General features: G+C 42.6%; 1 protein-coding gene across 5 annotated transcripts in view; it reads left to right on the top strand.

The window, feature by feature from the left end:
- LOC127000222 (hemicentin-2-like) overlaps positions 1-23228 on the top strand; it is a 301496-nt gene extending 278268 nt beyond the window's left edge. For all 5 annotated transcript variants that reach the window (XM_050863645.1, XM_050863644.1, XM_050863646.1 and 2 more), the window contains 2 exons: positions 16357-16531; positions 17561-23228. In XM_050863645.1, the coding sequence (XP_050719602.1) occupies positions 16357-16531; positions 17561-17757 (372 nt within the window). In that variant the 3' untranslated portion in view covers positions 17758-23228. The remainder of the gene's footprint in view (positions 1-16356; positions 16532-17560) is intronic.
- The last annotated feature ends 3520 nt before the right edge of the window (positions 23229-26748 follow it).

Below are 26748 nucleotides of genomic sequence, written 5' to 3'. Positions count from 1 at the left end.
CAGTCTCGCTTACACCTCCTCCACTTCCTCTTCTTCCTCCTCGAAGCAAGCCAGTGATTCTTCTTCCATTCTTCTCTCTTCCCAAGTTGGAGAAATCTTTAGAGGGAAACGAAGCGAAGGAGACTGAAAAGATACGAACACTGTCAGAAGTGATGGGAGGGAAGGATAAGAAGGAAGAGGGAAAGGCGAATGAGGAGGAAAAGAAAGACGAGGAGGAGGAGGAGGAGGAGGTAAAGAAGAAGAATTCGAGGAGAAAACAGTAAAATCAGTAGCAAAGGAAACGAAAATAAAAGAAACAAACACACACACACAGAGAGAGAGAGAGAGAGAGAGAGAATGGTTAAGGGAAAAGATACGAGAGAGGGATGGAGAGAGACGGAGATATATGGGAAAAATATTAACGGCCTGGCCCGGAGGATAGGATTACAGGAGGATTTGGGGCGAGATAAAGGTACGAGGGATGTGGCGGATGGGATAAGGACGCCGCGGTAAAGTATAGCGTAAGGATAGCACGCAGGAATCAGGCCAGGGCGAAATCCTTGAATATACGGTCCTGCGCGGAAGCTAATGTCAGATCCGAAAGTCCCCGCCGGCGTTAAGAATATGTACCACTGGGTCTCGGCGTGGGAGATAAAGGTAAGGAATTGGATGCAGGCTTACGGCTAAATAGTGGTCGGGAAGGAAAGTGCTTTTGTATTGGTTAAATATTTGACATTTTTTGGTGTGTAGGAAAGTAGTCGTGGCTTAAGACGAGGAAGTAAAGGTTGAACTGAATAGGAGCTTAAGCCGAAAGAGTGGATGAGGAATAACCTTAATATTTTTTTTAGCGGTAAGGTATTTGACTCTAGTTTGATCGAAAAGACTCGCCGGAAAATATGTTTGGGTCTAGGAATTTGTTCAAGGCGTGGTAGATATCAAATAAATGGATAAATACTTGAATAAATGAAAAAAGAATAGCCTTTATTTTATTTTTTTAGTGATTATATCCCTGGATTTTCTCTGTTTTAAAAATCTTGGAATAATAGACTTAAAAACTTAGTGGAATTTGATGATATCACAAGATTCATGTAAAACTTTAAGTGGAAAATCAAAAAAAACATAACAAATAAAGAGGAGACACTGACCCTTCCACATGCATTTTCTTAATAAACTCAACACTAAAAGAGCGTGACAAACATAATTAGTCTAGTAAGAGCACCGTGATACTAGAAGATAACCTAAACACTTCCAGCAAGGTGGGGAAAGGCAGGTGCGTGCAGTCTGTGTTCTGAAGGTTGGGAAGAGAGATTAAGAACACGCAAACCTCTCCACCTTTCTCTGAGTGCATAAACGTTAACAACTTTTTCTGGAATGCAAAATATAGCGTCAGGGTGAAGAAGAAGGCTCGGAAAAAAATAGGGTTAGTGGGCTGGTCAACGGTGAAATGGTAGAGGTGAGGGTAAGCGTTTAAGGGAGTGAGGAAAGTGTGGGATGTGTAGAAATGGAAGAGACGAAGGAAGGAAGGAAGGAAGGAATGTGGAAATGTGTAGAAATGAAGAGGCGAAGGAAGGAAGGATGTAATGTGTAGGAATGAAGAGGCGAAGGAAGGAAGGAAAGTGTAGATGTGTAGAAATGAAGAGACGAAGGGAGATGTAAGCAATGTGTAAATGTGTAGGAATGAAGAGGCGAAGAAAGGAAGAAAAATGAAGATATGTAGAAATAAAGAGGCGAAGGAATGCTGAAGAAAGTGTCAGAAAAGTGTATGTGTTCGTAAGGGGAAAGGAGAGAGGGAAGTTTTTAGAGGTTTAGGAATTATGCAGTAGTGTAGGCGCTCAGGAATTTACATAGGGTAGGAAACACGCCGGTGAGAATGGGTTGAAGAGGTGTAGATGTATAGAAGTGTAGAGACGAGGAGGCAGATGTATATAGGTTAGGGATGTGTTTATACTGTAGTAGAGAGCAAAAGTTATGTGTAGGGGAAGAAACAAATTAATGAGAGAGGTGTAGAATGTTAAGGGTGTAGAAGAGAGAGCAATCGGAATATAGGAGTGTAGGAATTTAGCATTTATAGGGGAAGAAACAAGTCAGTGAGTGTAGGGGAGATAAGTGTAGAACTTTAAAGGTGCGAGGGATCAGCGTTGAGGGTGGAGGAGGGCGAGTATAGAAGAGTTGTAGAAGAGAGCAATCGGTTTATAGGAGTGCAGGAATTTGGCATGTGTAGGGGAAGAGACAAGGCAGTGAGTGTATGGGAAGGGAGCGTAGGTGTCGGAAAGGGTGTAGGAACGAGGGAGGCAGATGTGTATGGCTTTAGGATGAGTAGGAATCTCGCAAGTACAGATTAGGGAAGAAGTTAGTGAGTGGAAGGAAAACGATGTGTAGGCGTGTATAGGATTAACGCTGAGGGTGTGAGGGAAGGGCAGAAAGGTGGTTTGTATGGTCCAAGGAGGGCAGGTCGCGGGGGAGTCGTAAACGGGGCCATACATCACCGCGAGTTCCCGAGATTCGTATGGACCGTGTGTACCTGTCTGCCCCCACCACCTGCGTCCCGCCTCTCCACACACCTTGCTGCTTTATTGTATCTCTCTCTGTCTGTCTGTCTGTCTGTCTGTCTGTGTCTCGGTTTGTCTGTATATTTTTGTCTGTCTGTCTTTCTCTCTCTGTTTTTCTGTCTGTCTCTTTCTCTGTCTCTGTTTTTCTGTCTGTCTCTTTCTCTGTCTGTTTTTCTGTCTGTCTCTTTCTCTGTCTCTGTTTTACTGTCTGTCTCTTTCTCTGTCTCTGTTTTACTGTCTGTCTCTTTCTCTGTCTCTGTTTTACTGTCTGTCTCTTTCTCTGTCTCTGTTTTACTGTCTCTCTTTCTCTGTCTGTTTCTCTCTTTGTTACTCTCTCTCTCTCTCTCTCTCTCTCTCTCTCTCTCTCTCTCTCTCTCTCTCTCTCTCTCTCTCTCTCTCTCTCTCTCTCTCTCTCTCTCTCTCTCTCTCTCTCTCTCTCTCTCTCTCTCTCTCTCTCTCTCTCTCTCTCTCTCTCTCTCTCTCTCTCTCTCTCTCTCTCTCTCTCTCTCTCTCTCTCTGCTTTTGTTTTTTTGTTTTTTTACTCTCTCTCTCTCTCTCTCTCTCTCTCTCTCTCTCTCTCTCTCTCTCTCTCTCTCTCTCTCTCTCCTGTCACTCTCCCTTTTCATATTTGTTTGGATATGTTTTTTTTTTTTTTTTTTTTTTACGTTTTCCAATCACGAAACTGTCAACTCTCATACCTGTGTTCTATGTTGTTGCATATCTTCTTATTTTACTTCTCTTCCTGTTTCTTCGCATATTCACAGTTTATTCATGTCGTTCTTAACTTATGTAACTTTCCATTCTTATACGTCGGGTTTTTCTCCTTCCGTATCGCATTCTTTTTCTCTTTCGTGTCCCGTTTGCACCTATCCACACACTCTCACCTTCTCACCTGCATCCATCTTCACACCTGCGCCTTTCACTCGCCTGTCCGCTTTCATCCCTGTCACACAAACACACACAGACACACACAGACATGCACGCAATGTTTGACCCCACTGGCCACCTCACACCTGCCTCTCCATTAGTCCGTTCACACCTGTCTTCTCTCATACACCTGTGCCCGCGATGTATTTCCCGCCTCCTGCCAACACACCTTCCCCGGTCGCACCTTTCCTGATGATATTTTTCTCCCACAGTTTACTTTTTTTTTTTTTTACATTGTTAGCCAGATATGATATTGTTTTTGTATAGAACGGTATAAAACAGAATATTTTTTCTACTTTTTTTACTTCGTTGGGTATGATATTTTGTTTTATGGAACGATAAAAAGCGGGAAAAGGAAATCTATTACGCATTTAGCTTTGGGAAATTATTCATAGACATTTTTTTTTCCAAGCCTAACGTATCGTAGTAACATATATCTAATTTTTTCGTGTACTTTTTCCAGCGGTATTTTTATTGTACTCCCAATGGAAATGTTTTAGTAATGAGAATTCCGTTACGAAATTTTGATTATCCTTTTTTTTATGTTAATATCTGTATGTATGTATTTTTTTCATATCTATCTATCCATCTTTCCATACTTATCTATTTTTAACTATCTCAGCATTCATGTCCTGATCGTTATCCCTCTCTTTCCGCCTCCTCTTCCCCTTTACTCGTCTATTCCTCATCTCCTCCTCTTTATACCCTTCTTCATATTATCCTCCACTTCTCTCTAAACACAACCAGCGTATTCCAAAGAATACGCATAACACAGGTAAATCAATTAAAGCCATTCACCTGAGGATGTTCTCACGAGTATTTTGTGTCCATGTGCCATTCTGTTTCTTCATGTGTTTCAGCAACGGACAATACGGTAACGGAAGAGGAGACAAAGAGTGAAACAAACAGACACACCAGTAGATTAAACTGGAAACAGACAGAAACACAAATATACATAAAAGAGAGACAGACAAAAACAGATAGACAAAAAAAAGAGAAACAGAGACAGATAGACAAAGAGAAACAGACAAACACAAATATAAAAAAAGAGGAATACAGACACACAGATAGACAAAAGTTGAAACAGACTCACAGACAGACGCTAAGATAAACAAACAGAGAAACAGACAAACATATAGACAGACAACTGGGAAATCATAATCGCCCATCTCACTACGCAGAGCCTGGCTATAATAAAATATTAATAAAATAATACAAAATATAAATGGCATCGCACAGAGAAGCAAACAAATAGGAGAGACAGACAGACAAACAGACGCACAACCGGGAAATGATTACCACACTCCTGGCTACGCGGAGGCCGGCGATGATAAAATATTAATAAAATCCTCCTGAAATAACTCACTTCAGAGGAAAGTCATAAAATCTATCCGCTCATCTGGCCCATAAATCTCAAGGGCGAAATTCTAAATCTAAAACGTGCGAATTTCCTCTTTAGTGCCGGACAGTCGAGGGAAGAGGAGGGTTAAGGGGAAAGAGGATGCTAAAAGAGAGGAGGAAAAAGGGATTACATAGAAAAGGGGATAAAGAGGAAGAGGAGTCAAGGGAAGAAGAGGGTAAAGGAAGAGGAGATGGAGGAGAGAGAGAGAGAGAGAGAGAGAGAGGTAAAGATGAAGATTACATGAAGAAGGGAATAAAGAGGAAGAAGAGGATTAAGGAAGAGGAGAGTAGGAAACAGAGAGAGAAAAGGAGGAGGCTTACATGATGAAGGGAATAAAGAGGAAGAGTTGAGGAAGAGGAGAGTAAAGGGGACGATGAAGAGGCTGAGAGAGAGGAATAGAGGAGGATTACAAAGAGAAGATAAAGAGGAGTCAAAGGAAAAGGAGAGGAAAGGAAAGAGGAGGACAATGGAGTGAAGGAGAGAAAAAGCGGATAACATAATGGGATAGAGAGAAAGGTTCGAGGTCAGAACGTAGAGGAAATCTTCTTTGGGGATTATGGAGCGATATTTTTTTTCTACCTTTGTCATTGATATTTCTAAGTTTTATTTGATTTATTTTTTGTCCATATTTTTGTTTCAGACTAATTACGAGCATGCACACACACACACACACACACACACACACACACACACACACACACACACACTTAAAGGTGAGCTGATGTTAACTTTTTAAATCGTCAATCACAATCGGTACCATTTTTTTAGGAAAGGATGAGAGAGAGAGAGAGATGTAAAGTGAGAAGTTTGCATGTGGTGCGAGAGTAGAGGAAATGGAGAAGCAGGAGGAGGAAGACGTGATTTTTAAGGTGTTAGGTGAGGAGGAGGAGGAGGAGAAGGCGAATGAGAAGGAGAAGGATCCTGAGGAGTGTAGGAGATAGGAGTGAAAGAGTCAAGCTAGGTAGATGGGATGTGTGGAAGGGGGTGAAAGTTGAGAGTAAAAATGGAAACTCGTATATAAAGAAATGAAATAACAAAACGTGAAAAAGTTGAAGGATATAAAGGTTGAAGAGGAGGAAAGGGGACAAAGGTGTTAATGTATGTTGATGATGGATTATGAGAGGAAGAAATTAAGTAATATATGAAGAGGAAGCAGTAAATGAGAGATGGGATAGAGAAGTGGGAATAGAAAGATTATATAGAGAGAATAGTTGTGTTTGTAAAGGCGAGGAAGTCAAGGAGAGGCAAAGAAGGTGGATAGGGAAGAAGACGAAGAAGGATAAAGAGGGTAAGAGGGAAGAGTGAAAAGAATAAAGGTCAAGGAGAGAGAGAGAGAGACAGGCTGACAGACATTTAGACAGACAACAAGAACATTAGGGCGAAACAATTGAGAGACAAGTTAGACAGGTTAAGCAATCAAACACACACACACACACACACACACACACACACACACACACACACACACACACACACACACACACACACACACACACACACACGCGCACAAGCACACACGCACACACGCACACACACACACACACACACACACACACAATGGCCCAGACAAGGAGAGAGAGAGCACAACAAAGCTCATACAATATTCAAGAGCATTAACAAAAGCTCCCTAAGACGTCAGCTTGGCCTAAACTTTGACCTGATGAGCCGGCAAGCTTGACAGTGAAACGCCCTTGATATCATATTCTTGTGTCTCGCCATCGTCTCCGTCCTGCTTGGGGAAGGATAAAAGACTGACACCTCTAAATTATGTGTGAGGGAATGAAGCTGCTATGTTTGAGCTTCTTTGGTTCTCCTCTTCTTCCCTATCCTGCTCCTCCTTTTATCCGTGCTTCTTGCTTCTTTCTACTTCCTTCTCTTCCTCCTTTCCTTCGTTCATAAATCATTTGTCTAGCTCTTCCTCCTTCCAATTCTCCTTCCATTCTTGTAAGTTATTCTCTCTCTCTCTCTCTCTCTCTCTCTCTCTCTCTCTCTCTCTCTCTCTCTCTCTCTCTCTCTCTCTCTCTCTCTCTCTCTCTCTCTCTCTCTCTCTCTCTCTCTCTCTCTCTCTCTCTCTCTCTCTCTCTCTCTCTCTCTCTCTCTCTCTCTCTCTCTCTCTCTCTCTCTCTCTCTCTCTCTCTCTCTCTCTCTCTCTCTCAAGGTCAGTTACGCATTCCATCACATGTTGTTAATGCCGTTTCTCATCGATGCTTTCACTCAAGGTTTCTGGGATCTATTTTCCTCTTGATCTTATGCACACTTGAACAAAAGCTCGCAGGACTCTTTGAAAGCGTCCATGTTATTGTTTCTTTCCGTGGCTACGCAATGTCCGCGAGATGAGTCCTTTGTCTGCCTCCATTGTTTTAAGCATTGTTCTAATACCAACAGCAACAACAACAAAAAATAAACAAACAGCAACTGGAAGAACGACTGCAATTACTACCTTTTCCTCTTCCTCCTCCACCTCTTTCTCCTGCGCTCCCTCCTCCTCCGCTTCCTCCTCCTCCGCTCCCTCCTCCGCCTCTTCTTCCTCCTCCTCCTCCTACTACTACTACAACTACTACTACTACTACTACTACTACTACTACTACTACTACTACTAATAATAATAATAATAATAATAATAATAATAATAATAATAATAATAATAATAATAATAATAATAATAATAATAATAATAATAATAATAATAATAATATTTTTTACAGCAGCAACTACTACTACATACTATTTATAATAATGATATCAATGCCTAACTAGTACCACCAACGTCAATATTAAAATGTATAAGAAAGCAAAATTAAAATATTAACTAAATCAACTACACTAACTACAACTACTACTACTACTACTACTACTACTACTACTACTTAACCAGCCTCACCAACATCATGAACAAAACGCGTAGAAAACCATCACGTGTGTATAAACTCTGTGACCAACAAAGGTACAATTTTTTTCCTACCCTGTGGCGGGAGTCGAGCGGGAGCCAATTCTTACCTGACTCGCGGCCGGAAAGGTGAGCCAAAGAAACGAGAGTGTACAAACCGCCTGGATCATGTGTGGACGTGGCTGCTTTGATGGTGTGTTTTTCTCTCTCTCTCTCTCTCTCTCTCTCTCTCTCTCTCTCTCTCTCTCTCTCTCTCTCTCTCTCTCTCTCTCTCTCTCTCTCTCTCTCTCTCTCTCTCTCTCTCTCTCTCTCTCTCTCTCTCTCTCTCTCTCTCTCTCTCTCTCTCTCTCTCTCTCTCTCTCTCTCTCTCTCTCTCTCTCTCTCTCTCTCTCTCTCTCTCTCTCTCTCTCTCTCTCTCTCTCTCTCTCTCTCTCTCTCTCTCTCTCTCTCTCTCTCTCTCTCTCTCTCTCTCTCGTATGTAACACAGCAAATTTTTTCGTATAGTTTATTTGTTTTCTCTTTGTTGAATAGTAGCGACGTACAGTTTTTATATTCTTTGTGTTACTTTTTGCGTTTGATGTGTGTGTGTGTGTGTGTGTGTTTGTGAGTCTACAGGGAAGCACTCAGGTTGTAATAATATAAAGAGCGATGTCCTTTTAGTGTTGTCAGTGAGCATGCTAAAGTGTGTGTGTATGTGTGTGTGTGTGTGTGTGTGTGTGTGTGTGTGTGTGTGTGTGTTGTTGCCGAGAGGAATTACACCACTCATTTTCCTTTTTTTTTATATCCTCCTAAGACTAAGTACACAACGATATTGCCATTACAGTTAACGCTAAATTGCCTTGGAGTTGATCTTAATAAATTGCAAAGTTGATTATTATTATGAGAGAGAGAGAGAGAGAGAGGGAGAGGGAGAGAGAGTCTATACAAAAACACCATCCCAAGAAATCGGTCAAAGGGAAGAAAGAAAAAAAAAACTGCAAACTCCTCGAAGAGATAAACGAGGCAAGCACATGATGACAAAGGACAAAAGGACATAAATCAGGACCAAGTTTACTTCCCAGAAAATTATGTTTATTCCCCAGCGCCACATTTGTCACGCCGAAACGAACATTACAATTTTATGATAATTTATGGCGGGCGATAATTTTCATAACGCTGCTTTTGTTTCTTTGGTTATTATCGCTGTTTTGTTTTCTGTCCATTTGTATTCGGGGATCCTGTATTGAATATGTTAAGTCTAGGTCAGTTGATTTTCTTTTGTTTTTCTTAAGGGGGGGTAGGAAGGGGTGTTGCTCGATGTGTTTTTGTCGAAATTATCGGTGTTTTGTTTTCTGTCCATTTGTATTCAGGGATCTTGTATTGGACGTGGTAAAGCTAGGGTAATTGATTTCCTTTTTTGTTTCTTAAGGGGGGCAGGAAGGTTGCGTTGCTGGAAGGGCTTCTGTCTTAATTAACAGTGCGTTGTTTTCTGGTCATTTGTGTTCGGGGATCGTATATTTAAGAGGGCAAGGTTAGAGTAATTGATTTCGTTGTTATCGTTCTATTTTATTCCATTTCGGGGGCGAGTTCGTATTGAAGGCGGTTCTGTGTCAATTTACCCTCATTAGTTTATTTATAGCATTCACAACTCATTATTCATGTTTTGTTTTCTGCCCATTTCCATTCTATTCTTTCATTGATCTCCTTGTCAATGTTATATCTATCGGGGGAGGGACGCTGCTGGAAGTGCTTGTGTTTCAACTTATCATTCTTAGCTGTATTATGGCTTTCACAATGCATTATCCGCGTTTTCTTTTTGTCCTCTTGTATTCGGGGATAGTATACTGAAGTTGGCAAGGATAGTTCAATTGAGTTTCTTTTTTAGGGGGGTGGGGGGTGGAGGAGTTAATTGAAGAGCCAATATATCCTCATCATTTATCATTCCTCATTATGGTATTCACAATTCATTATCAGTGTCTTGTTTTCTGTCCTCTCATATTCTGTGATCTTGTATTGAACTTGCTAAAGGTGGGTTCATTGATTTCCTTCTTATTTTTCTATTTTATTTTGGGGGTGCAGGACGGATGGGGTGTTGCTGGAAGTTCTCCTGTGTCATATTTTATCATTCTTCATTATGTTTTGTTTCCCATCCATTTGTATTCTGTGATCTCGTATTGAATTTGGCAAAGATAGCTTAATTGATTTCTTTGTAATGTTCTCCTTTCTGGGGGGATGGGAGTTACTGGAAGTGGTTCTGTCTTAATATATCTCTCTTGACTACATTATGGCATTCACAATTCATCGTCGGTGTTTTCTGCTCTGCCTCTTTGTACCCTCGTATCTCAAATTGAAATTGGCACGGATAGTTCTATTGATTTCTTATTCAGTTATTCTTTGGGGAGTGTTGCTGAAGTGCTCGTGTGTCTCAGTATATCATTTTTAATTATGGCATTCTTAATCATTATCCGTGTTTTGTTTTCTGTTCATTTGTATTTTGGGAGCTTATAGTGAATTTGAAAAAGATAGTTCAATAGATTTCCCTCTTATTATTTTCTGGAGGGGGCTGGGATGTTGTTACTGGAAATGCTTGTGTTCATTAATCATTCTTACCTTCATTATGACATTCAGAATTCATTATCAATATTGTGTTTTCTGTTCATTTGTATTCTGGGACCTTATACTGAATTTTCCAAGGATAGTTCAATAGACTTCCCCGTGATTGTTTTCCTGGTGGGTGGGGGAGCTGTTCCTGGAAGTGGTCGTGTCTTTCTTAATCACTCTTGGCATTCACAATTCTTTATCAGTGTCTTGTTTCCTGTCTATTTGTATTCTGGGATCGTGTGTTAAGTTTGGCAAAAATACGTAATTGATTTCCTTGTTGTTGTTATTTTTGGGGTCCCGGGCGGAGTAGAAAAAATTGGGCGGCTTTTCCGATACCATACGCCCCAGTCCACCCAGCAGTGAATGGGTACCAGGTATTAATCGGGGGTTGTGTCCCGTCTCCTGGGCTCTGTTCCCTTCTCCTATAATTCCTTCCCCTTCTGTCTCTCTCCGGCATATGACCACAGATGTTGCGCCGACTAAACGAAACTTTCCTTTCCTTTCCTTATTTTTGGGGGGTGATAGGTGTGACGGGAAGAGGCAAACACGGCGGGGTGGCTGCAAATTCAATGTGTAGTGTGTGGCCGCCACCTTGTGACTGGCAAACGAAAGCAAACAACGTCTCAAAACAATACCTGAACAACGAATGACACACCGAATACTAGCCCCAGCACAGTACCGTTACAGAATCAAAACCCTAACAACCCGTCACCATATATTACATAGTTGTTAGTGGAAGTGGTATTCAGTCTTTATATATCATTCCTGGTATCATTACTGAATCCACAAAGGCACAATAACCATGTTTATTGTGTGTGTATGACAGTTGATATTCTTGTTTTTAGGGGCAGGGTCGCTTTTCAGTCTTCGTTTATCATTTATCATATTATTATTCACTTCACAAAGGCATAACCATTATTTTTATTCTGTATGACTATGGAGGTTTTGACATCCTAAGTGTTTCTCTGTCTCCGTACTTCACGCTTAACATTATTCATTTTTAAGGAAAATATAACCAGAAGTTTTTTTTTTCATTTGTCATTCGCGACATTATTATAAAAGTCACTGAGGCATAACAACGATTTTTTTTTCTATGTCATTCGAAGTTCTTTTCTTTTTCTTTTTTTTCTTTTTTTTTTTGATGGGGGATTTTACTTTTTTTCTGTTTCTCTTTTATCATTTGCGACATTATCATAGAATTCATAGAGGCATAACAATGATTTTTTTCTGTGTTACTATTGACGTTTTGACATATTCGAAATGCCTCTGTGTCTCTATATATCTCCCGTGACGTCACAACAACAACAACAGCAGCAAGAACAAACTCTACAAATTTTTTACCCGCGATGACGTAACAGGACAGGCCAGCAATCCGTGCCTGTGTGTTGGTCAGTTGTTGTCGGGGATTGGATCAATGTTTTATTCAGGGATCCCAAGTTAATCGGCTTAACAGGGAGGAGCACAGGGCAGACAGCGCCGCCCAGCCTTGGTATTCATCGTAACAATTTCCCTTCAACATATTCACTGCATATATACATTTCTCTGACGCCTGTCCAGCTTTTTTGTGACTACCTCGTTGTTTATTTGAGGCAGGGCAGGAGAGGTTTGTATATGGTTCAGTATTTGTGTGTGGGGGGAGGGGAGATGGGCTGTGTGTGTGTGCGTATGTGTGTGTGTGTGTGTGTGTGTGTGTGTGTGTGTGTGTGTGTGTGTGTGTGTGTGTGTGTGTGTGTGTGTGTGTGTGTTAGTTTGCATGTATTATACCCCGAGTGCAATGCTGTTTTTCTCTTTTTTTATATATATATAGCTCAGTGCATGTGTGTTCCATTAGCATGTCAGTCGATGTTGTTTGGTGTTTTATTCTCGCTTTTTTATCACAATGTTTTTTTGTTTTTTTTCTTGCATGGACGCGGCCTTGGCGTGTCAAAGGCTGTGTGTGTGTGTGTCGCAGCATCGGACGAACATTTTCCGTCCCTTTTCCTCGCGTTCATTGGCCCGCTGACAAATGCATCACGTCATTAGTCATTGCCTTCACCGCCTTCATTATCGCCATCACCTAAATTTACGCTGTTCATCACCATCAGCACCACCACCACCACCACCTCCACCACCACCTGGTACCACCACCGCCATCACCACTACCTCCACCACCACCACCTGGTACCACCACCACCACCACTACCTCCACCACCACCACCTGGTACCACCACCTCTGCCAGCACCACCACTGCCACTGCTGTCTTCTGTCAGTAACAGCTCCCGCCCCTTTTCCCCTTCTCTTCCTTTACCTCCTTCTCCTCCTCTTCCTTTACCTCATTCTTCTCCTCTTCTTCCCACTCCTCTCCCTCCTTCTCTTCCCCTCCTTTTCCTCCTCCTCCTTTTCCTCCTTCTCTTCACCATCCTATCTCAGCGGTTATTGAAAGATCTAAATCAGCAAGTACTCCAGCCACTTACTATCATGTATATATTGTTATCACAACTGAACAAGGACCCAGAATACTGGAAAGTGGCGAATGTAGCGCTTTTTTTTTTCATAAGAAAATAAGAGATAAAACAAGACTTAAACTTGACACAACTGTCAGGCAAGATCCTCCAAATTGTTTGAGACAACTTTTCGAGTTCCTTGAGGACGATGCAATCATTTCCGACACCCAGCACGTAACCAAACATAAGCGTTACTGATAAAGCAATTTATTGGACTTTTCCACGGTGCATATGTAAACTGAGATTATCATATCTATGGATGCTGTAGATCAATACGTTTAGAAAGCCTTCGACAAGGTGCCACACGACCGTCTCCATAATAAGTTACAGTCCGCGGGTATGGGATACAGTCACACAACGTGGAAAAAAGCTTACATTATTATTAATTAGAAAGCAGTTTTCTCAACGTGCAAGCTTCCAAGTAGCTTCCTATAATTAGCATAGTCCCGAATGGGTCGGTACTGAGATTCATTCTCATTATTGCATACATCAAGTAATCAGAAATATAACTAAAATCCTCCATATCGAAGTTTGTGGATGACACAATAAGTGGGTGGAGATCCTTCACGACGGTAGCTTGCGAAATCATTCTAAATTTCTCACCCGGAATTATTCAGTTGCCTGAAAATTGGCAAAGTTACTTTAACTTTAACAAGCACATTTGCATGCATCCACTTTGGGTTCCCAACTAGTAGCCATACATACAACATGAGGTCGTACACGAGGAATCGGATCTTGCGGTCACTATCAGCGGTGGCCCGAAGCATGCAAAGCACTATAAGTCTGCCCCTTAGAAATAATTAATAATACGTTCGGAGTTATACCGAGGGTTTTCGAATGCAAGACACCGGGAGTAAAGTATCTCTGAATCACTGGATAATTAATAAGGACTCATTTGGAAATGCTGTTCAGATTTGGTCCCTTAATTGAAATCGGGGCAATGAACTTACTAGAGTAACGCGACGCGGTACAAAAATATCACCTTCGCTGAACGCTCAACTGTATGAAGACCGTTTCTGGAAACCAACCTCGCTAAGCTGGGAAATTAACGACAACGGGGGAGTTCAAACACGTCATCAAGTACCTCAACAAATTCAGCATCTGCGATCACCACCTTTTTTTAAGATCACTTTAAACCCAGAACAAAATATAACTGCCAGGTTTCCAAGTTTTCCCTGTTCCCTCGTCGACACGTGTCCCTCGTCGCCTCCTCCACCACACCTTTGTTCACCTCACCTTCCTAAGACCGCCTTCAAAGTTTCCCAAATCTCCCCAAGTGTAAGATACCGTTCTCTCCCAAAACTTCCGCATAAAAATTACGTAGTATTAAAGTCTTTCAATATATTCCTGCAGAGTTTTCCCTTCCGGGGCTCAGCGCAGGACCACTATATCCGAGGCCCTCTGGATTCTGGGCCAACTTTTCGTAACTCCCGCCTGTGTCCCCCAAACCCAACGCCGGAAATCTGTATGTGTGTTTCCCTCCCGCAGAATAATCGTATCGTCTTACTCTTGCCTAGATATCCTAAACAGGCGTCCCTTTCCCTATCCTGGAGCTTGCACTTTTAAGCCTATTACTACTGAAAAAATCCTCGTCGTTTTAGTCTCTCTCTCTCTCTCTCTCTCTCTCTCTCTCTCTCTCTCTCTCTCTCTCTCTCTCTCTCTCTCTCTCTCTCTCTCTCTCTCTCTCTCTCTCTCTCTCTCTCTCTCTCTCTCTCTCTCTCTCTCTCTCTCTCTCTCTCTCTCTCTCTCTCTCTCTCTCTCTCTCTCTCTCTCTCTCTCTCTCTCTCTCTCTCTCTCTCTCTCTCTCTCAAATATTTTCCTTCCAATAATAGATGAAGAAATAACAATTAGAATCAAAGGAATATGCAACAATATGGAAAAGTAGAAACAGAATATCATCCTTCAACATTAACTCTCTCTTCAATGTCTAGTGAAATCTGAAATCTGTCCACAATGAGATGGGTACACCCAATACCGAACCAACAACCTTTACCCAACCAAGAGTCTGAACAATCCTCAAAAAATTATATAACCCGGCAAGGACCAGAAGAATTAGGAACAAATATCTTTAAACATATAACATTGCTCATCCTTTCAAGCCCCACCCTCACCAAATCTCACCCATGACCTGCTTTCCCTCAACTAAGACCATGGATATCACTCTCCCCAGAAATAATTAAAAATCTTTCCAAAATTCACCTGTTACAACCACATATACTTTTCCATAGTTAGTGCCACACTTCTTTTCATAGACACCCTTCCATCGGCATCCTTCCATATTTGATAGCACATAATTCTTTCCGTAGGCCTTCTCTCTCTTAGTAACACGTTCAGTCAACACCAAGAGGCCAGCAAGAAAGACCCATCAGCTGTCCCTGTCTCTAACCAAGCGCCATCATTCACCACCTTGAATAATCATCATCTCTAAGACTATTTATCAACTATAGAACACGCCCGCCCCTCCGCTCCCCGACAGCTACAGGAGTACTTTTTTACCTCTCTTATACCGCTGTTCCTCCCCGAATGGCCATAATTCTCCCATAAGACGCTACTAGCCCTCTCTGGGGACAACTATTCCTCCTCCATGTCCCCACTAACCCTTCACGACAGCATTTATCCTTCCTATAAACCACAACGCCTCCAGCCTTCCACAAATCCCTTACAGTTGACCTTGCTGACCCCTCTCCGGAGACCACTATTCCCTCGCCTATTCCCCCAACGAAAGCATTTATCTTACTTATATAACACAACTCCCCTATCAGACCCCACAAGTCCCTTACTGTTAACATCACTGACACCTCTGTAGAGACCACTGTTCCCACTCCTAAGTTACGAACACCCCACCCACAAAAAGAATCTATCCTCCTTACATAACCTAAGCAAATCCCACACGTCCCTCACTGCTGACCTCGTTTATCCCTCTCCGGAACCACTTTTCCCTCACCATGTCCCCAACGCCCTCTCACGAAAGAATCTATCCTCCTTATAGAACAGAACTCCCAAGGCGCTCCACTAGTCCCTTTCTTTTGACCTCAGTTACCACTCTCAGGGGGACAACTTTTTCCTCACCCGTCTCCCCTACCCCCCCTCTCAAAAGCATCCATTCTCCTTATATAACACATCTCCCCAGCAGAATCGGCAAGTCCCATACTCTTGACCTCACTTACCCCTACAGAGTATACATTCACCCACACAAACACCCCCAATCAAAGTCACATTCCCCCTTACAAGATACCATTACTCTATTTCCCCTCACTCGACTATTACTGAGCCTCCAACCAAAGGCATGTCTCATCTCCTCGTAGCAAAATCCACAAGTCCATCTCTACTAACATCCCTTACCCTTACAGAAAAAACGTTTACTCACACAAAACACAATATAACCTCAATCATAGATACATTCCCCCTTACAAGATAACATTACTTCCTCCCCTGATGGCCACTACTCTTCCCCCGAGCCCTAACCACTATTTCCCCGCCATTGCTACTATCCCCCCCTCAATGGTCGCTGCTCCCCCCCAACCAAAGGGCGTGTCTCCCTCCCTCAGCTGGTGAACTATGGGTCTCGGGAGGGGCGCGAGATCAAGGTGGACACGATTCATGACGGGGACACGACGCGCTCATCCCTCCTGGTGCACAACGCGACGCTCTGGGACACCGGGAAGTACGCCTGCAAGCCCTCCAACGCCAAGCGGATCTCCACCCAAGTCCACGTCTTGAAGAGTAAGCGGCGGAACTGGCATGGCTGAGCTGGGGGTGTTTTTGTTATATGTTGTTTTTTTCGTTGATTTTGTTACTGTTGGTTTTGTGTTCGTTTATTTTGCGTGGTGTGACTGGTGTGTTCTGTGTGTGTGTGTGTGTGTGTGTGTGTGTGTGTGTGTGTGTTTCGTCGATTTTTTTTCTTGTTTTTTTGTGTTGTCTAATTAAGTTGATGAAGAAGTTGATGTTTTCTTGTGTTTTTCTTTTTTGTTTTTGTTTTTTCGTTGTGAGGATGGTTTTGCTTTTCCTTCATTGCTTCGTTTTCTTTTCGGAGGCTTGTTACATTGTTTTTTACTCTCTCTCTCTCTCTCTCTCTCTCTCTCTCTCTCTCTCTCTCTCTCTCTCTCTCTCTCTCTCTCTCTCTCTCTCTCTCTCTCTCTCTCTCTCTCTCTCTCTCTCTATCTCTCTCTCTCTCTCTCTCTCTCTCTCTCTCTCTCTCTCTCTCTCTCTCTCTCTCTCTCTCTCTCTCTCTCTCTCTCTCTCTCTCTCTCTCTCTCTCTCTCTCTCTCTCTCTCTCTCGAATCACCGTTTAACTCATTTACCTGCGCTGATTATTTCTCGCTTTTTTATTACATTTTTTTTTATAGTTTTGTTCGTATCATTAATTTCATCACGTTCAAATCCTATACGCATAAAAAAGTTGGTAATCATGTTAACAGCTTCACGCGGGGTTGTAATATATCTGATTTTGTTTTTATATTGCTAAGTGTATTAAGTTTCACGGAATGCTAACTTTAGGTGCATGTGTTGAGGGTAATATAGCGTGTAAGAAACATACCTCTGACATCTCCTTAACGCTTTCATTGACATCCGCTCAATTGGGAAGACATACATGCTCGCTTTAACACACACACACACGCGCACCATAAGCATTATCCCCCCCTTAAACACTCCATGAGCTATCTCTTTTACACACACACACACACACACACACACACACACACACACACAGACACACCACAAGCTCATCACCTTTTATCGCTCCCCCCCTAGGCAAGACCCCCGCCGCCATGCAAACCACGGACAACAGTGCTCGCCAAGGCACCCTCGCCCCCTCGGCCCTAGTGCAGGTCCTCTTAGCCTTCCTCTGCCTCTGCGGCCCCGTTGATCACGTCTCCCAGGTCGCCACGGTGCCCATACTCCTCCTCGGCATTTCTCTGCCCTTCGCCACGCTCCTAACCAACAGATAAGGGGACAGCTGCACGCCATCGGAACACCACCTCGAGCGGCGCCGTGCGTGAGGAGCCTGCGGCCGGGAAGGGGTCAAGAGAGAGAGAGAGAGAGAGAGAGGGAGTGGGGTTGCTCCACAGTATACGGGACCCAGCCATACGGAGCTCTGTACATAGGTATCATTAAGGTGTCTGTATACACTGTACGCTGTCCACTCAGGGGCAGCACACGTGACAATAGGCTGAGGTGAAGGTCGTAAGATTTTTAATGTTTCGTTTCATGAATTTTATGTATATATTTTTTTTCTCGTTTCGCATTTTTTCGAGTTTTCATTGCCATTTTGGTATTTTCCTGCGGCGGGAATATTCCTGGAAGAAGTCACTTGTATTTTGTTTTGGTCAAATTTTGAAACATTTTCCTCGGAATTCAGGTGATTAAGACCGGCACGGGAAAAAACGGGACACAACCAATATTTTTTCGTCCCCTGAAATATGACAAAAATAATTGGTATTAACTTTATCGCAGCGTATCTTCCCTCTTTTTATGTTTTACCGAGCGGGCGTGTGACGCGAGCACTGCAGCCGTTATGTTTGTTTCTTTTTAGACCTTGCCTGTGTTATGTACTGGTATTTGAGGTGGTGTACAGGTAACTTTAGGTTTATGAAGGTGTTGTATGAGATTTATTGGTATTATAAGAATACTGTAACTGTTCTGTGTTGTTTGGAGACGTTGTATGGGCGTGGGCCCCCGCGGAGGAGTGGAGTGTTTATATAAAGTGTTCCTGCAGTGCTCTGTGGCCTATAAACATGATACACACATGGATTCACGTAGCTTTAAGGGGCGAGCACGGGCCTGGCGGCTCGCTGGCTGCGGCGCTTCCACTCCCAGGCGTCGGGGCCAGCTGTGAGGGGTGGCGTGAGAGTGGAACTGTTCGTGCGAGCATCGGTGAGGCCGCGGCGAGTGTTTTCAAGTTCCAGCACCTGGGCTGACCACGACTACTGGCTGATCTGATGTCATTTCTGCTGGACGCATGCAAGCTGTAAAGGTTATTTATAGGATCTGATTAACGTAACAGCTGACATATTGTTCATTGGTAAGATAACTCTTGTTTTGTAACGAGTTTGCAAGGTGAAAAGATAATTGATAGAACTCTATTAAAGTGCCCTGCAGGTAGCTGGCGTGGCGTGCAAGGTATACATGTTCTAATGCATGTTCACCTGCTCTTAGGCGTCCTGCAGGTGCGCGGTGGAGTGTCAGGGGGGTGTATTCTCCAAATATCGAGTTTCCCCATGTATATATTTTTGTACATACCGTAACTGATGCCGGGAGAAAAGCGTCTAGTTGGTGTTAAAAATAAGTTCACTCGCTCCTCCCTTTCCCTCCTTCCCTTCCTTCCTTACGTCAGTCTTTCTATCCTTCTTCCGCCGCCCTCCCACGCTCCCTCCCCCCTCCCAGGCCCCTCCCTTGAATCTAAAATAGCAAGAGAAAAAAATCCATTGTCTGATTCGCGTCAATATTTGCGCAGATTTTTTTCCCACAGCATTTTCTTTACACTTCATTTCCCCGCCTGAGTTTGTCGGGCGTTGCGGAAACATTAATTTTCGGGTTTTGCTGTGTATAATTTTCTCCCCCGGGAAGCTTAGAGGAGAGACAGGTGAGGATCAGAGCTCCCTCCCCAGGTAAATCCCCAGCGTGCCCCGTCTTTCCCGCGTCAGATCAAAGCGTCGGTGGCACAGACAGACACAGACGGGCGAGCATACACACCCGATACGAGATGCACACACACACACACACACACACACCCAGATGGATAGATCGAAAGACGGAGAGGCGAAGGCAATAGGATAGGGAGGATGACGTGCCTGGAACCTAAACACACACACACTATCTATCAGTCTATCTATCTATCTATCTCTCTCCCTCTCTTCGTACGGCACATCCTTCCATCAAATTTCCCTATTAACGTTCAAGGGCCTATAACGACGTTAGACAGAGACCCGTAATTCAATAAGGGTGAAGGGGAAAGCCTAGGAGTATTTCAGGAGCTTAAGAGAGGAGGAAAACATGATTAGGGGTCTTTGTGTGTATAAGGAGAAGGAGCGACCGGCAGGAAAATGTTTTAGGCGTGTTCTTGGGTTACAGTGATAAAGGAAAACAGGATAGCGGTGGATAAAGGGAGGGAAAACAAATCGGAATGAAAACAAAGGATTGCATGAGTTCTTTCGTCATATAAGAATTTGAATATGTGACGATATTGTTTCAGTGGTTGAATTAAGAGAACGTAGAGAGTGTTTATCAGGTTTAAAGAGGAAAAGGAGCACATTAGAGGTTATTTAAAGGGCAGGAATGAAAAAAAAATATTTGTTATGTTATATAAGAATAGACATGATTACGATATTGTTTCAGTGGCTAAAGAGAACGCAAGTGGCGTTTATCAAGTATAGGGAGGAAAAAGGTGAATGTTGGTACTTTAAAGGCCAGGAATGAAAAAAAGTTCTTACGTCATATATGGATACACAATGACCTTAGTTTTTTTCCAGCGCCTTAAGAGAGAGTACGTGGTGTTTATCAGAATGAATTAAGGTAGGAAAGGAGAGCATTGGAAGTATTTAAAAAAAGTCGGTGGTTGAAGAAAAAGGGTTTGCAAAGGGAAAAGGGAAAAAGGGCTAGAAAGGTCAGGCAGAAATCCATGTTGCATCAGATCCCGTGTCGGCGACCTCTCACTTTTTCGTTGGCGTTGATACCTCCGGGCGTGCGTTCACTTTTTTTACCCTCACCGTCCCGCCTGTCTGTCCGTTTGTCTCCCTGTCGATCAATCAGGGAATCCGCCTTTATAACTATTCGCTTTTTTTTCTTAATCATTCCCGTTATACTTATTTGTCCCCTTTTGTGTATGGGTTTGTTGCTACTCTATCCTGGGTCATTATGTCTTTTAGGGGTTATATTAATAGTTGTGTCTGTCTATTTCTCGATACTTGTCTGCCTGCCTGTTTGTCTCTGTCTCTGTTTTTGCTTGTTAGTCATTTAGTAATTCTTTCTGTCTGTTTTTCTGTCTGTCTGTGTCTGGTTCTCTCTCTCTCTCTCTCTCTCTCTCTCTCTCTCTCTCTCTCTCTCTCTCTCTCTCTCTCTCTCTCTCTCTCTTCACCTCGTAATTGCCCCGTGATTATATATAGCAAGGAGGCGGTTTCCCTAATGTGCTTACCTTCAGTGGACGCCTCGGGCCCGGCCAGCACAGAGGCGAGTAATGGCACCGCGCCTTGTCTCTTTTGATGTATTCTTGGAGGCTCGTTCACGGCGCCGACGGGACTTGAGTGGCCGCTTGTGACGTCATCAAAGGCTTGTGTGTGGATGAAGGAGGTTTAATGTCGAAGTGGTGTTCCGGGAGACAGCTGGCGCCGTTTGAGTGTGTTTGTGGTATTGCTGCTCGATGTTGGGTGTGTGTGTTTCTCCTTCTAATAGGTCTGTGTCGAGGATTTGCCTTTTTTGTTTTGTTTTGTTTTGGAGTTGAATACTCTCCATTTTTATATAGTATTCACACATTTCAAATAATCGTCAAATGGGCCCCACACTCGTTCGAAAAAGAAAGGAAATGTTGGGCATAAAAATAGTCAACGGTAAAACGTTTTACTGATCAAAAGCCAAAGCATCTAAAATAGTAAAAGTTGAGCGTAGAACCATAATCTCATTTTTAATCGACATTTAAATTAATACAACATGCCAAACATTCAGCCCCGGAGTAATCCACACTCGCACTGCCTTAGCCGCCCGCGCCTGGCCGGTAACGAAGTGTATAATCTCCCCGACACCTGGACGCTTCTCTCCGCGGCCCAGGTGTGTCCCGGGCAGGAGGGCCGCAGCCGGCGGACAGTTCTTGCGGGGGGGGTTACAAACACGCCACCAAGGAGGTGGGGGGTCGCTGGTCTCCTCCCGTTCTTTCCCTCTCTCTACGGGTGATCAACATGTACAGACAGTTAATTACTACTGACATATTTTTGTTGCACGCGCAGCTGTGTGTTTTAATGAGTTTGATTGCTATCAGAAGCATTTGTGTTGGAATGAATACTTTCAAGTATAAACAGTGTAGTATGTATCTATAGTAGGTGAATAATATACATTTCGTATGTGTTGTTCAGGTTTATGTATATATTGTATAAGCTGTATTCTGGTGTAGTGCTGTATAAGCAGCAGGGGAATTTAGTCATCCGAGGAGATATGTAACGATATTTTATTTACGGGCCGGGAACAGAGCTTAACATAAGGTGTCTTCCTTTTGTGTGAAGAAACTATCTCAGTCACACCGGCGAAGGTCTGGAGAAGACGGAGACGGAGGCTTGAGTGTTGAAGAAAGTGATGAAAGCTGATGTGTAAACACGGGAACAAGAGCTACCGGCCTTCAGGGCGTGTGCCGTGATTGATTTCTGGATGTATTCATGAAGCGCCCACCACGGAGCGCTATTGTTCATATTCCTTTATGTGTCGTGCCTCGGTGGGCTGTATCGGTATTGATCTGTATTATGTTAGGATCGTTTCTTCTCCGGCAACTACTCTACTCCTTGTGTTTGTATTTTATCATTAGATCGAAACAGATGAAGTAAGTTGTACTATAATTAACTTTTAGTGGTACATCGGCTGTTGAAGAGAAAAAAATAGGAGAATGCGTAACAAGAGGAAATCAGAGGATGGAAGCAGGTATAGGGCAGCATCAATATCAGGGATCCACAGTGAGGAAGAGGAGAGGAATGATAATGAGCGAGGGAAGGGGCAAGTACTTGATGGGAGGAGAGAATCTAATGAAGGGCGTGAGTGACGGGAACTGAAGCCTCTATAACGAGAGTTCTCCTCCCTCTAATGTATATAAATCCGCGGCTAATGTTCTGGAAATTACCTTTAATGGAATGCCGGGCGATCGCAGGTGTCAGTTTTCATCACATTACGACGCGACTGATAATGAAGACAATATTTTCTTCCTTCCCTCGTGTTCCCTTCCTCTGCGTCAAAGGGAAGGAGGTGAGACTGTGTGTGCGTGCGTGTGTGTTTCTTATTCATCGTCAATACATCGGTCCTTCAAGGCGGAAGTGTTCTTTGTGTCTGAGTGTTGTGAGTAGGTGTGTGTGTGTGTGTGTGTGTGTGTGTGTGTGTGTGTGCGTGTGCGTGTGTGTGTGTGTGTGTGTGTGTATAGGACTGTTTAGAAAGGATGAATTTATGTAAACAATGTTACCTTGTCATCATAAAAGAATACAAAAAAATACATTGATTGTGGTGCGAAACTTTTCCGAGTTAGATTTCTATTCGAGGGCGTCACGTCAGCGTCTCGTGGCGATGTTTCCTAGAAAGTGAGCGTTGAAGGGAAAAAAATAACATATATAATCAATGTACCGAAAATAAGGACACAAGGAGCGCTGTACATAATGTAAGTGACCTCTAAAAACAGTGTGACATTGTACATTTACACCAAAAATAAATACTAAAAAAATGTTAGAAAGAGTTACAAGATGAGTTTTATTTCAACCTATGGAGTATGCATCTCACGTGTGGGGGGGCTCCACTCACACAGCTCTCCTAGACAGAGTGGATTCTAAGGCTCTTCGTCTCATCAGCTCTCCTCTTACTTATAGTCTTCTACCTCTTAAATTCAGCCGCCATGTTGCCTCTCTTTCTATCTTCCATCGATATTTTCACGCTGACTGCTCTTCTGAACTTGCTAACTGCATGCCTCCCCCCCCTCCCGCGGCCCCGCTGCACTCGACTGTCCACTCTTGCTCATCCCTATACTGTCCAAACACCTTATGCAAGAGTTAACCAGCATCTTTACTCTTTCATCCCTTACACTGGTAAACTCTGGAACTGCCTTCCTTCGTCTGTATTTCCTCCTGCCTATGAATTGCCCTCTTTCAAGAAGATTGTATCAAGACACCTCTCCATCCGAAAATTTTGGCTACTCTTATCTATTTTCTGTTGTGGGAGCGGCGAGTAGCGGGCTTTATATGAACAACAAAAGTATATATATATATATATATATATATATATATATATATATATATATATATATATATATATATATATATATATATATATATATATATATATATATATATATATATATATATATATATATATATATATATATATATATATATATATATATATATATATATATATATATATATATATATATATATATATATATATATATATATATATATATATATATATATATATATATATATATATATTTTGTTGTAGAAAAAAAAACTTTAGAGGAAATAATTAGTAATATCTTTGTGTCCTATAAAGTTTATTGAAAAAAATGTATGGAAGCTTTTATTTCCGTACACATAAAGGAATTCCAATCAACTGAAGTGACGAAAAAATAAATTGCAAGACCCTTCAACACCCTTCTGGCGACACCACCTCCGTCACTCCCTCCCCTCCGATCGTCTTACGCTCCCCTACTCCCTTAGGCTTCCTCCACGGCCCTCTCCACAACTACCAGCCCCTTTAACGCCTCTCCACGCCTCGTAAGCCTTCAAGGGGAAACACAACACCCACAACAATTACGTTTGACAAGTTTCGAGGCCGACTGTCACTCACTCCAACATAGAATCGAAAGGAGGACGTGGGGAGCTTAGCAGAGGGAAGGGCGTGAGGGGAAAAATGTACACAGGGAGGGGAGGACTGAAGGGGGACGCAGGCTGTTTGGGAATAAACGGAAAAAAATACATACGATTATTAGATAAGTGCGAGGAAGGGACGAGGGGGACAGGGTAATCGTGTGAAGGATAAAAGGGGAAGCGTTGGATAGTTGGATGTGAGGATATATGTTTAGGGAAGATTAGTTTGGGCAAGGGTGAAAGGAGAATGGAAAACGAAAAGGGAGAGGAAGGGATATTGGATAAGGGGGAGAGAGGGGAGGAAGATTGGACTGTCGAGTACGGTAAAGAAGGGGATTGGATATTTGGATGTGAGGATATGTGTTTAGAGAAGACTGGTTTGGGAAAGGGTGAAAGGAGAATGGGAAATGACAAGTGAGTTGAAAGGGAGAGAAAGGAATATTGAGCAAGGGGGAGAGTGGGAAGAAGGATTGGGCATTTGAGGAAGGTGAAGAGATAGGAGGAATCGGTATTTGGATGTGAGGGTAATATATCATAGGAGGGTTCACTTAGGCAAGATAAATGTAATGAAAAAGAGAGAAAAGTTAGTTCGGGTGAGATGATTAAAAGAAGGAGGTGATTTAGGCTGCCGAGGAAGGTAAAGAAGATCAGATATTTTAATAAGAGAATAGAGTCTAGGAAGGTTGGACTAGAGAATACGAGAAAAGATGGTAAATGAACATAGAAGGAAAGACGGGGATAAAGAAATACTAAATAAGGCTGATAAACGGAAGGAAGTGGATAGGAGGAGAGTTAACAGGGAGACTGAAAATTTTAAAGTGAGGCTTAATATTATAGGAAAGCTGGACTAGACAAAGGTGAAAAAAAGATAATAAATAGACGCAGAAGGAAAGACAGAGAAATAGGAATATTAGATAAGGCTGATAAAGGGAAGGAAGGGGATAAAGGGAGGAGATTAGAAGGAGACAATATTTTTTTAGTGAGGCTAAGATATTAAAAAAAGTTAAGTGTGGACAGGGTGAGAGAGTTGGAAATTTAACACCTACCTGAAAATGGTGAGAAAGGAACATTAGATTAAAGGGAGAAAGGGAGCGAGGTGGGAAGGAGAAGCAAGGAGGATAAAATGGGAAACTGAACCTTTAGATGTAAGTGGGATGAAAAATATGGACAGACTGGGCCATATAAAAGTAAGATAGAAAATGGAAATGAAGGTATAAAAGTAATGAAATGGAGAGGAAAAAGCACTGCAGACGAGAACATGGTATTGTGAAGGGAGAGGTAGGAAAATGAATCAGGCTGTCGGCATGGAGAACTGGGAGATGGAAGTAAAAAGGGGAAAAGGCAGAACAAAAACTAAGAATATTTCGAAATGAAGCTTTGGTATTAAAAAAGTTAATTTGGAGAAAGTAGGAGAAAAGAAAAACTGACACCTAGCTTAAATTAGGGGGGAAAGAAACATTAGATAAAAGGGAAGAAGAGAGATGAGGGTAAAAGCTTATGACTGGAGAGAGAAGAGAAAGAAGGAATGTGTCTCAAGAATAAGTGGAGAAAGAAATATGTTAAAAAACGTTGAATCTAAACACACACAAATACTAGAAAGGGACTGACAAAAACTGAAACTGACACCTAGCTTATATTAGGGGGAAAGAAACATTACATAAAAGGGAAAAAAGAGAGATGAGGGTAGAAGCTTATGACTGGAGAGGGAAGAGAAAGAAGGAATGTGTCTCAGGAATGAATGGAGAAAGAGATATGTAAAAAAAACGTAGAAAATAAGCAGACCTACCTAAATACAGAAGTTAATGGACCGTGTGAGAAAGTTTTCCCATAATTCATAAAAATACCTTAAGAAAAGACAGACCTTGAGGCGGCAGTACAGCTTTACGTGGGAGGTGAGCAGAGGTTCGACTTCTAAGCCTTAAAACAAACTTTTCTCCTTCCTTCCCTAAGTCTGCTCCAGTTTTTCTTCTCCCTCCCTCCCTTTGTCCCTCCGTCACCATCTCCTTCCCTCCCTCCCTTACCTTCGTTCCTCTGTAGATCCTCTCTCACATGGGAATATCAAGGAATGACACATCGGACCTCCTCGCCAAAACTGCTTGTGGACTTGCTTGGCGTGCAGCTGATGCCTCGCCCAGCTCTCTGTTTCCCTCCCCTGCTACAAGGGAAAACATACTGGAACAACAATACTGAGCGGCCGCCAGGTGCTTCGGGTGACAGTATAGCATCATGACAACTTTCTCACCTGCTATAAATGGATTCGTGCGCCGTTCACTTTCTTCTCCACATCGCAAGAATACCAAGCGGGCGCTGAGTGTCTTAACAGCAGTTCGACAACTTACCTCGTCTCTACAAGTACTGTCGATGTGAAGTTAAGGCTTCCATACATACTTTACTACATAC

Source organism: Eriocheir sinensis, chromosome 18 (assembly GCF_024679095.1).
Source record: "Eriocheir sinensis breed Jianghai 21 chromosome 18, ASM2467909v1, whole genome shotgun sequence".
In the NCBI taxonomy this organism is placed as follows: domain Eukaryota; kingdom Metazoa; phylum Arthropoda; class Malacostraca; order Decapoda; family Varunidae; genus Eriocheir; species Eriocheir sinensis.
The sequence above is the reverse complement of the archived record's forward strand: the minus strand, read 5'-3'. Positions and strand labels throughout refer to the sequence as shown.